Genomic DNA, 11,853 nt, shown 5'->3' with positions numbered 1-11,853 from the left:
CAGAGGGCGCTTTGGGGTCTAAGTGGTATATCACCCCCTAACAACCTTCCTCTGGCTCTCACTGCCCTCAGGATCAAATCCAGTACCCCCATCCCACCTCTCTAGCGTCATATTGACCCAGAAGCCCCCAGACACACCAACTTTCCTTCAGCCTGAAGAGAATTCTTGTTTGTCCTTGCATTTGCTTCTTCAGCAGGACCATTCTTCCTGCCTCCCCATTTCTTTTGGAGAACTCTTACAGACTTGAAGGCTCTGGTTCTGTTATCATTTCCTCCAGGGAGCCCTCCCTGACTCCCAGACAAGCTCAGGTTCCACATTACATGCTGTTAGAGCATTCACTGTGAACTTCTTGGCCTCAGATGGGTGCTTCACTTTGGGATTATAATGGTGTCACTATTTCAAAACCTTGAATCACCCATGGTTCCTCTTTCTCTCTAGAGCTCTCTCCAATCCATCGGCTGATCTTCTGGGATTATCTTTAAAATGTTATCTGACCCCTTCTTATCTCCTTCCCGACTAGGTCTTTCATGTCTTGCCATGCTTCCTCAGAGTCATTCTGTTTCCACCTTTGCCCTGCAACAGTCAGAGCCATCCTTATATGCATCTCCCTGTCTCTCAGACCAGAATGGAAGGTCCATAAAGGAAAAGGCTTCTCTGCAGAATTCCCGGTGCCTAGGGCTGGGATCGGAGAAGGCGATGGCACCCCACTCCAGTACTCTCGCCTGGAGAATCCCATGGACGGACGAGCCTGGTAGGCTGCAGCCATGGGGTCGCTAAGAGTCGGGCACGACTGAGCAACTTCACTTTCACTTTTCTCTTTCATGCATTGGAGAAGGAAATGGCAACCCACTCCAGTATTCTTGCCTGGAGAATCCCAGGGACAGAGGAGCCTGGTGGGCTGCCATCTATGGGGTCGCACAGAGTTGGACACGACTGACGCGACTTAGCAGCAGAAGCAGCAGCAGCAGCAGGGCTGGGATTGCCTGGTGCCTGAGACAGAGAATCTGCCTACAATGCAGGAGACCTGGGTTCAATCCCTGGGTCAGGAAGATCCCCTGGAGAAGAGAATGGCAACCCACTCCAGTATTCTTGCCTGAAGAATTCCATGGACAAGAAGCCTGGCAGTCTACAGTCCATGAAGTTGTAAAGAGTTGGACAAAACTGAGTGAGACTAACACTTTCACTTTCGTTCAGGACTGTGCCTACACAGAGCAGGGCCCAGTAAACACTTGCCAGGTGGCCACTTGACTGTTCCTCTCACTAGAATATCAACTCTTGAGGGCAGGAACTGTGCCTGTCATGTTCACACATAGTCAGTGCCCAGCACATAGCAGGTGCTCAAAAAAACCCAGTGCACAGGTGGAGAAATTCAGGACCAGAGAGAGGAAGAAGGGACTTGTCCAAGGTTAGGGCAGCAGAGTCAGCACAGGTACCCGGCTCTCCTGCACCTCTTCTGCTAGCCAAGCGTCCCCTCCCAGAGCACACAAGAGCCCAGGCCCTTTGCTCACGAAGAACACATTTTATTACTGAACTGCACCTTCACTTTCACACAGACTATTTCAAAGAGCTGGAAAAAGTGTGGGGTGGGGGTTGGGGGAGGGACAGGTGCCTCTCAGGAGCCAGGACCCCGGCTGGCTTCCCCAGACCAGGGCGGGGGGTGGGGTGGGCTGGGGGTGCAGGGAGCATCAGGCTGTTCGATCTCCGGGCACCAGCTCTCCACGTGCACACGCACTGCAAGCCAGCAGCTCCTCACACATAAATACAGACACGCTTAACAAAAATAGTATATCATCTTCACAAGGAATAAAAACTAGTTTCAAATATGTACAGCAGAGAGCCCGGGGTGGCCGGGGCTAGGCCTGGACCCCCAGGGATGAGACAGGCCGTGGGTGGAGCAGAGGAGAGAGAGGGAGGTCAGAAGAGCTCCTGGCCAGGCCATCCCGACCTTGGCAGCCCGGCTGCTCAGGCTGAATGGGGGTGGGGTACCAATTGTTCAGGCCAGGCAGGGCTGGCCCCTCCGGCCAGTCCCAGCTCCACCCCATGCACAAGGCTCTCCTTCCTGCCCTTCCTGCCTGAGGTAGGAAGACCCTAGGGCTCCCACAGCTGCTCCCTGTAGCTCCCCCTCACCTCTGGACCATGGCCCCTGAACCCCATGGGCAGCAGCCCAAGGCAAAGACGCCACAGGCTTATCTTCTTGCAGGAAGTGAGGCAGCTGAGGCCATAAACAGCTCTGCGGCACCTATCACAGGCCCAGTTGGTCCCTCAGTCATGGTCATGGAGCCGGGAAGGGGAAGAACTGGGGTGGTGCTAAACTGCAAGGCCAGCCCAGCGTTGGCATGGGGTGCTTCCTACAGCTACAGTCCCCCATCTCGGGCGAGGCCGGCCTCTAGCCAGAGACCTCCAGAGGACACTGGGACTGGGGGAGGGACTTTGGCCAGGTCAGAGAGGGGGAGGGGTCCTGGTCCTTATTTCTTTATCCCAAGCATCCTGAATCCCTAATTAGTCAGAAGTGGGTCCTAAGTGGCTCTTGGAGGGTGGGGATGAATGGACGGGGGCCCAGGGCCGGGAGGAGGGAGGAGACAGGAAATGATCAATTCTGAGGCCACAGACATCAAAATGAAGGCAATCTATTGTCTCTCTTTCTGGGGAAAAGGGTCAGAAAACTTTCCAGCTCCCTGGCAAGAAAGCATGCTCAGGGACCCTAAATGCGGAAGGGGACCCACCAATCGGGTGGGGCACTCCGGCCCCCGGTCACAACCCCCCACACCTGTTAGCTTCCACTGGGGCAGGTTCTAGGGAATTTTGTGGGTTTTGATGCCACGACAATTGAGGAAGGTGGCTCTCACAGAAGCATGTAAATTCTAGAAAACTAATTGCGGGGGACCAGGTCTAGGTCCAACCCTGTGATGTGTGGGTGGCTGTGGGCTCCACGGAGTGGTTCTCCTGGTGGCAATGGTGGCTGGACGGAGAGATGTGGTGGGGGCAGGACGGGGGTGTGTGGGTGAGTTGGTGGTCAGTGTCTGATCATTTCCGACTGAAGAGCGAGCCCAGCAGAACCACACCAGCCACAGTCATGCCCGTCAGGAACCAGCGGTTGAAGCGCTCCTGGCCCTTCCGGCTCTCGGCTGCTGCATTGTTCCCGTAGAGTTCCACAAAAGTGTCCTGCCGGGAGACAGAAGAGAAGGGAACTGTGTGAGTTCTCAAACAGGAATGTGGCTGGGACAAAGTGGGTGGTCGGTGTGTGATGACTTTGCTGAGCTGAAAAACTGCAGCTGTCCATGCCCCCTTTAGGCCAGATAAAGGGTTAAGGGCGGCTCTTCCTCCTGACCCTCAGCTGGGGATAACCAACCCATTTTACTGCTGAGAAAACAGGTGCAAAGTGGGGGTAGAGTTCTGTCCAAGGTCAGCCAGCTAGGAAGTGGTCCTTCAGAACCTGAGATGGGAAAGAGATGGGCAGGGAACTGAGGGAGACCAAGGGGCTGGAACAGGAGAGGAGGAGAGGGGAGGAGATGAGCCTGAAGGGGTGAGTGAGAGCTGGACCACCTGTGGTCTGGAAGCTTGGAGGAAGAGCCTGAGGGCAGTGCAGAACTACGAGGCCTCAGCCTTTCCACTGCTGCAAAGGAGGGAGAGAGGGAGGAAGGGAGAGAAAAGAGACAGGGGAAACTCTCAGAGTGATTCCGGGGCAGCGCAGGTCTGGAGGAAGCCTCTGACCAGGGCAGGCTGATGGGTGGGCAGAGCAGGGCGGAACAGAGAGGGCAGCAGCAGTGCAGGACTGGGGTGGGTCCATGAGGCCCCGTCCCCCACCCAGGGGGCATGACGGGGCCCAGGAGGAGGGAGCAACAGTCCTCTGCCCTGAAGCTAGTCAGGAGGGAAGCACATGATACCACAAAGGAGGGGCTGAGGGCTGAATGGCCCAACCTAGGGTGGAACCAATCTGTGGGGCAGGCGGAGGGGAGCTTGGAGCACCCTTTAAGGAGGGTGCCTTGCACCCCATTTGTCCTTTAATCCTCTCAATAATGCTGCAGTGCGGGCTGTCTCTCCCCACTGGCAGACCAGGAAGCCCGGCCTCTGAGTGCAGAGGAACTTGATCAGGTTACCCAGCTTTGTGGAGGAGCCGGAATCTAAAGCTGGTGTCTGGCATCTAGGATCAGTGTGCTTTGACTCCCCCGGGAGGGAAGAGACCACTGGCTGGTTCCAGAGACTGTGTTCTTGCTTCTCCACCATGAACTCACACTGTGGGCCCACACCCTACCTGGGCCAGAGTGGCTGAGCCGTGGGGTGGCCCCCTCAGACCATGCCTGCCATTTCTGGTTGGCTCCACGTTCCACCCAGACAGTTTGCTCACTACGATATGTGCCGGGCCCTACTTCTAGTCTTGACGACACCCCCTCACTCCATGCCAAGGTTTTTTAAAACACAGGTCAGAGTGTGGCACACCCACAGCTTTTCCTCGGACTTAGAATGCCAGTGTCTTGTCCGTTCATGTCCCTGGTACCCAGAAGAGGGTCATACACACTGAACTGACAACCTGACTCAAAGAATCCTCTATATTTATTAAGCCATTAGGGAGGCAGCAGTGATGTGTGAGCCAGAGCAGAGTCCTTCTAGAAAGGGGAAAAGGCATTGGGAAGGGAAGGCGGGCAGGTGGGGAAAACCCCACCACTGAGCCCCTGTCACTCCATGCTCTCAAGCTCTCCAAGGCTCCCCATCACACACAGAATCGAGTCTTCACCAAGACCAGTGAGGCCCAGTAGGCCCCAGCCACTCTGCACTGCACACTCTACTCTAGTTGACTGGGCTGTTGCTGCAACATCTGCTGAGCGCAGCACCTACTGCCCCTGTGGCCTGGAACACTCGACCCCAGGCTCCCTCATTTCACTTCTAACTCTGTTCAAATGCCATCTCCTCAGGGATGCCTTCCCTGGCCATCTTGTCTAATATGGTACCCCCTACCCTGATCTCTCGCTGCCTATCCCCTCAACTTGCTCTATTTTTCTTCTTAGCACTTTCTGGAAGCAGAGCCTGCTCTTTTGGGTCTTTGTTTTGATTGATCTCCTGCAGTTGTCATGGCTTGACGAGGCATAGAGGCTGTCCTGTTTCTGTATGCCCAGAACCCAAAACAGTGTCTGGCACAGAGTCAGTGATCAATAAATACATGAGGAGAACAAAGGTTTTACATGCCTCCTAAGTTCCAGACACTGTCATCCCCTTCACCTTCATCAGAATCCTCAGATATAGCAATCTGAGCCCCATGTCACAGATGAAACAACTGAGGTAGAGAATCGGACAGACCCTGCCTGGGGTCACTCAGTTAACAGGGGGCAGAGCCAGGATCAAAGCCCAGGACTGCCTGGTCCCAACCTGGGTGCTGCTGTCAAAGTGAAAGTCGCTCTGCGACCCCATGGACTATGCACAGTCCATGGAATTCTCTAGGCCAGAATACTGGAGTGGGTAGCCTTTCCCTTCTCCAAGGGATCTGCCCAACCCAGGTCTCCTGCATTGCAGGGGAATTCTTTACCAGCTGAGCCACAGAGGGCGCTGCTACAGCAGGACTATTCCCTATGTGGGGCCCGGGGTAGAGGGGGGCCTTGGGCCTGGGAAGAGAAGGGCAGTGGCAGCAGCCAGAGTCCTTAATCTTTGGCCTTCATCCTGCTTAGCCTCCATGGGTTTCTTGTTGGACCAGAAAATTCTTACAGGAACTGAAATTTTTCTGGTCCTAAGCGAAGGAGGCCCCAGTTGAAGTCACAAAAAAGACTGATCTGTGATGAGGGAGTCCTGGGCTGTGAGGAGCATGGGAGAGGGAGCCATGGCCAGAAATTATCCCGAGGGGCCAAATGTCCCACAAGAAACCAGGGACACTGGGCTGCAGCCAAAGTGGGAGAGGCCTCCTTCGATGGGAACTTTCCTGAAGTAGAGGGCTGGCAGCCACAGGAAATTTTCAGCTCTGGGCTGAGCTGGAATAAACAGGCCCCGTCCCTGCAAGGGCACAAAGCACTCACTGTCCAGGAACAGTCATTCCAGGGTGGAGGGAACATTCTCCTGTCGGTGCCACGGAGACAAGTCTCTGATCGGCCCAGCCCCCACCCGTGCATTAGCACGCTTGGACAATCTTCATCTCCATTTCAGAAGCTCCTCCTAGGGAGGGGGAGAGGATCCTGGGGATTGCTTTCACAGAGAGAGCAGGAGCAAAACGGGGTGTGCTGTTCCAGGGCGGGTGCTGGGGAGGCAGCGGTGAGGGTATATTTAGCCCACGGTTCACACGACACACTTGGAAACAAACACAGCCATTTTCTCGGCAGGCGGCTGCTCTGGGTAAACAAACAGGATTGCGGAGCTGCCCTGGTCTGGAAAAGCAGAGATAAGCCCCCACTGCTGCTCAGTGGCTCCCACTGGTTTGAGCCAGAGCTGCCGTGGTAGACAGGGGGTCAGATGTAAGGTGGGCAGCAGGGAGGTCAGCCTCTGATGTCCCAGAGGCTTTCAGGAGACCCAGCCTAAGGGACTGTGTGCATTCTCAGTGTGGGGCAGGGCAAAATGGGGTGAGCTTCTCTTTGCAGCTGTGATCGCTACCATGGGATCCACGTAGGGCTTTTCAGGACCACTGGGGACAGGGGTGGCTAATGACCTCCATGGGAGAACCATGGATTCCTAGGCTAGAGACTCGCAAGTCAACAAGGCCCACCTACTCACCCACTCTACAGTTTCAAAGAGCCAGTCTGTGGGAGAGCTTGGGCTCTACCATCTAGCATTGGGGCCCTTCAGAGTGATTAGACAAGAACCAGGGTCCCCAGGACAAGTAAGGCTGGGACCACTTTCAAGGTCCTACCTCCATCAGTCCCGGCCACCCGCGTGGGATGGCCACAGCCCCACAGCCCGGAGTGCTTCAGGCCCCTGAGCCTGCCAGCTCTGAGCCCTCTATCTGGTAATCCTCCCCACCTCCGCCTTAATCAGCCAACCCTACCCAGCTTATGTGACCACTTTGGAGTCCTGTCTTCCAAGACTTTCCTACTTATCCTTCCTTCAACTCCAGCAGGAACATCTCCTTTGTACTCCCAGAGATTTTGGACCTTCGTTCATACCGTAACTACTCGTTGTCTACCATGCCTGGGCCCAGTACTGAACAGGACAAATAAGGTCCCTGTTCTCACAGAGCTTATGTTCTAGTCCATGCATTCTCCATGGGGGTGGGGTGAGGACATAGCATAGAAAGAGATACACAGCACAGCTGTGGTATTCAAACTTATGCCAGGGCAATTAAGATAAACATCTCTAAAAACTAAAAAGACTCCTTAGTAGGGAGTGGTGAGGAGAAAGTAACGTTGAGAAACACAGTCCTAGAGAGAAGCAAAGAGAATAAGAAGCAAGACAATTTCAGATATGATGGGGTTTTGAAGAGAGTAAATCCTAGGCAGGTGGTAAAGAACACCAGTGGACTGACTCAGGTGGAGTGGTCAGAGAAGGTCTCTCTGGGGGAGGGTGGGGAGTCTAAACTGAGTCCTGAATGACTAGGTGGCAGTGGCCAAGGGAGGAGCAAAAATCTTGGGTGATGAGATTTCCCTGGGGGGCCAGTGGCTAAGTCTGCAGTCCCGACACAGGGGCCCAGGTTTGATCCGTTTGGGGAACTAGATCCCACGTGCCACAACTAAGACCCAGTGAAGCCAAATGCAAAGAAAAAAACAAACAAACAAACAAAACTCTTGGGTGAAAAAGAGCACGTTCTAGCAGAAGTACCAAGTGCCAACACCCTGAGGTGAGAAGGAGAGGCAGCAGCATCCCCAGGTTGAGGCCATCTGTATGGTAGTCTCACCTGTCAGTCCGGGGACTCGGTATAGGCAGGGATCAAGACTGACATGTCTGAAGCCAGGGGCTCATCCAGACAGGCACAGACTGGCTTCAGCTAGATCTCTGCCCAGAGAAAGTCAACTGCACGATGAAGGTTACCTTGCAGCCACCTGCAATCCTGCAGAAGTCAGGAGAAAGGCTGGCACAGCATTGTCCTTGGGCAGCGGTCCAAGTGCCAGTGGACCACCTGCCTTGCCAGGGACTGGAGCGCACTTCCTGCTTGAACCCAGTCAGTTCTCCACTATTCACCCCTCCCTCTCACCTCCCCCACCTCCATGCTTCTGAGAGGCGTGGTTTTGAGCAGGTTACTTCGCTTCTTGAGCCCATAGTGTCCTCGACTTTCTAAATAACAGTATAATATCTGGGACATCCCTGGTGGTGCAGTGGATAGAAATCTGCCTGCCAATGCAGGGAACATGGGTTTGCTCTCTGGTCTGGGAAGATCCCACATGCTGTGGAGCAACTAAGCCCGTGCGCCACAACTACTGAACCTGTGCTCTAGAGCCTGGGAGCCGCGACCACTGGAGCCCGTGACCCAGGAGTCCGTGCTCTGCAACAAGGGAAGCCACCACAATGAGAAGCCCATACACTGCAACTAGAGAGCAGGCCTAGATCACCACCAACAGAGAAAGTCTAAGAAAAAGCAATGAAGACCCAGTGCAGCCAAAAAGGAAAAAAACCAAAAAACATAATATCTGTTATGATGGCAGCTGACCTTTGTATCACACAAGTGAATGTTTTGCCTGCTCCAGGCACTGAGCTGAAGCACTTTACTCCAAGGAAGGCATATTCCCAGGGCACATGCACAGTCACGTTCGCGAGTGAGTGTTTTTGGTCCTGTCTCCCCAACTAGACTGTGTGTGGTTTTTGTCACTTGTACCTCAAGAGGCTGGTGCTGTACCTAGAACACAGCAGGTGCTGTTCTAGATGAATCCATTTGAGATGAACAAATGACTACGTCTAGTCAGCCCTCAGAACATTTTTATCGGAGCCTCATTCTACAGATGTCAAGATGGCGGCTTCAGTGTTCTCCCATAGTCTCTGTCCAGCAAGCGGGAGGACTGGGATTTGTCTGAGTTCTGGCCTCTTGCTCATGCTGAGGTCCAATCCTGCCTTCTTGGGTCCCTGCTGTCTCCACCCACAGAGAACTAGGTTCCTTAGTGGCGGCAGCAGCAGCTGACATTTCCAGAGCACTTACCTTGCAAGACCCTCTCCTTGGTCCTTTCTATGGATTGGTTCTTTAAACTGTCTCTACACTCTGTGGGCCAGTGGGTTCTACTGTTAACCTGCCATACAGCTGATAGACCCGAGGCCCACAGATAATGTGCGACTTGCCCAAGGTCACACAATGGTCTGGTGACATGACTGGGTTGCCTGCACCAACAATCTGGCTCCAGTGCCTTTGCTCCTAACCTCTACCCAGGACTCTGCTCACTTACAAAAGGACAGCTGTTCTCAAGGCCCTATCACGGGCCAGGTGCACACACTATTACTGAAGGAGGGCCTCACTCTAAGCTCAGGTAGGCTGAGGCTCAGAGATACTGAGAGACCTGTCTCAAGTGGGTAACTGAAGAACCAGTTCATATTCTGGGGCCAGGCCTATAGCCCTGGGTCCCGCTAGGAAGAGGAAGGTGGCCTGAAGCACCAGCTGAATGAATGAGTTCTGGCCCCAGGCCAACTGAGGGGAACTGGGTGCCACAGGAAAAGGATGTGACGAAGGCCAGGAGAGAAAGTGAAACCCTTCCGTCCTGGCTTTAGTGGAGAACAAGCACCGCTGCCAGACAGGCCCTTCCTTCCTCTAGTGTGACTCTGGAGAGCCCAGGCCCACTGCTTCCTTCCTGCTTGGTTATTTGTGGAAAGAGGTAGGTGGAGAAGAGGAAGGGGCTCCTAGCAGCCCAGGGAAAGTGCCACGAACATCAAGAATGTACCTGACCCGGCCTCATCAAAGCCCTGCACAGGCAGGCCATGAGTCACTTTCTGCTCTTGGACTCAGTTTCTCTGAGGGAGAGGCTGACAAATGCCAACTAAATAGACAAATGAGGCCTTGCTAGGAGATCTCACAGAGATGGCAGGCAAGTGGGCAGTGGGGCAAACAAAGAGGCCTTATCACTCTCTCAGCAGGGAGCTGCAGGCGGAGACTCGGAAGAAGTGAGGTTTGTGGTTGGAATCCACTTCCCTTGGCTTTCCTAGGGGGGTGGGAGGAGGAGGGCAGGGGTTGTGTGTGGGGTTCGGCAAAATGAGAGGAACACAGCCTCTCTCCTCCACCCTGGGGACCACAGGCCTGGATGCAGGCAACTCAGAGAGGTGACTCCATGGGGCAGGGACAAAGAGATGGGTGGCTAGACAGCTGGGCTGACACCTCAGCTGAGTCAGCCCAGCTGGTGGGTGGCACAGCGGGCCTCTCTACTTCTGAACCTCAGTTTCTCCTGCTTTGACCTCACAGGCAGTGATAGTGAGGAAAGGGGATGAAAGCACTGGTAAAGCAAAGTGACCTTGGTGTTATGGTGGAAGAGGGTGGCATGGGGAGCCCAAGCCATTTGGGCTGTCAGGGCTATTTGGAGGCATCCTCACAGCAAACTTCTTGGTAATCTTTCTTTAAGTCTGCCCTTGTCAGCTGCCAGCCTCTCCCCCCTCCCCTCCCCCGCCCCCCCCCCCACCTCCTCCCCCTCCATTAGTTCTAAGAAGCTAAACCTGACAGATGTGCTCATTTCTCAGAAAAGGAAGTGGTTGTGCCGGGAGGAGATAACACCTCCGCTAGGGAATTGAGAAAGCTATCAGGCCCAGCAGTGTAGCGCAGGCTCTCCACCGCCTCAGCTCAGAAGCAGGGTACCAGTCGTGGAGGCAGAGAGAGGTAATTCAGAAAAGCATTTACTGGGGGCACAGATGCTCATTTAGGGGCTCTCAATCTCCTTCCCAGGAAGTGATGGCTGAGATTTACTGAGCACTTACCAAGCACCAGGCATGGTGCTAAGAGCTTCATTGTGTATGTAAATTCACTGAATCCTCATAAGAACCCCATGAAGTAAGTGCTATCATTACTCACCATGTTACAGATGAGGAAACAGGCACGGAGAGGTCAAGTAACCTCCCAAGGCCATCCAGTTCATAAATGGCAGAGCAGGGATCTGAATCCAGGCAGTCTGGCTCCAGAGCCCAAAGGCTTAATGGCTCCTGGGCAGCTGCTACCTGCTCATATGCATTCATTCCCTGGAAATCTGAAACTCCCCTCATCTCAACCTTATTTTACCCTTGGTAACTAACTCCCTATTCACTTTTTTCTAGGTATTTTTATTTATGACTTATTTTATTTTTGGTTGCTCTGGGTCTTCACTGCTGTGTGCAGGCTTTCTCTAGTTGCAGAGCGTGCGGCTACTCCAGTTGCGGCCCAGGATTCTTACTGCAGTGGCTTCTCTTGCTGCGAAGCACAGGCTCTAGGTGCCTGGGCCTTAGGTGTTGTGGCACACAGCTCAGCAGTTGTGGCTCATGGGCTCCAGGGTATGCAGGCTGCAGTAGGAACTCCCTATCTTTCATGAGTAGGTGGCCACAGCCTTTCATTCTTCTCCCAGTGTCCAGGGTGAGAAGGACCAAGGCTCAGCCTTGAAACAGAATCAGAAACTCAAAAGTGACCTTAAAAGATGCCCAAGCAACCTTCCATGTGATGCTCAAGCTCAGTCCTAACATCCTCACTTCCCAGTTGAGGTTCAGAAAGATGGAGAACAAATCTATAGATTCAGTGCAATCCCTACCAAAATATTAATGTCATTTTCCACAGAATGAGAACAAATAATCATAAAAGTTGTATGGAAATACAAAAGACCTCCAATAGCCAAAATAATCTTGAGAAAAAAGAAGAAAGCTAGAAGCATCATGCTCTCTGATCTGAAACTATACTACAAAGCTACAGTAATCAAAACAGGTTGGTACCAGCAGAAAAAACAGACACATAGATGAGTGGAACAGAGAGACCAGAAGTGAACCCACACTTACACGGACAGCTACACGCAAAAGACTCAA

At 53.5% G+C, this 11,853-nt stretch overlaps 1 protein-coding gene across 6 annotated transcripts in view; it reads right to left on the bottom strand.

Moving 5' to 3' along the window:
• Positions 1-1,499: 1,499 nt before the first annotated feature.
• The window catches only part of BCL2L1 (BCL2 like 1), a 51,297-nt gene continuing 40,943 nt past the window's right edge, over positions 1,500-11,853 (bottom strand). For 4 of the 6 annotated variants that reach the window (XM_006064439.4, XM_006064440.4, XM_006064438.4 and 1 more), the window contains exon 3: positions 1,500-3,162. In XM_006064439.4, the coding sequence (XP_006064501.1) occupies positions 3,025-3,162 (138 nt within the window). In that variant the 3' untranslated portion in view covers positions 1,500-3,024. Of the gene's footprint in view, positions 3,163-7,804; positions 7,958-11,853 lie in introns of all 6 variants that reach the window. The other 2 variants (XR_006544466.1, XR_006544467.1) reach the window with 2 other exon arrangements.

Source organism: Bubalus bubalis, chromosome 14 (assembly GCF_019923935.1).
Source record: "Bubalus bubalis isolate 160015118507 breed Murrah chromosome 14, NDDB_SH_1, whole genome shotgun sequence".
NCBI lineage: Eukaryota > Metazoa > Chordata > Mammalia > Artiodactyla > Bovidae > Bubalus > Bubalus bubalis.
The sequence above is the reverse complement of the archived record's forward strand: the minus strand, read 5'-3'. Positions and strand labels throughout refer to the sequence as shown.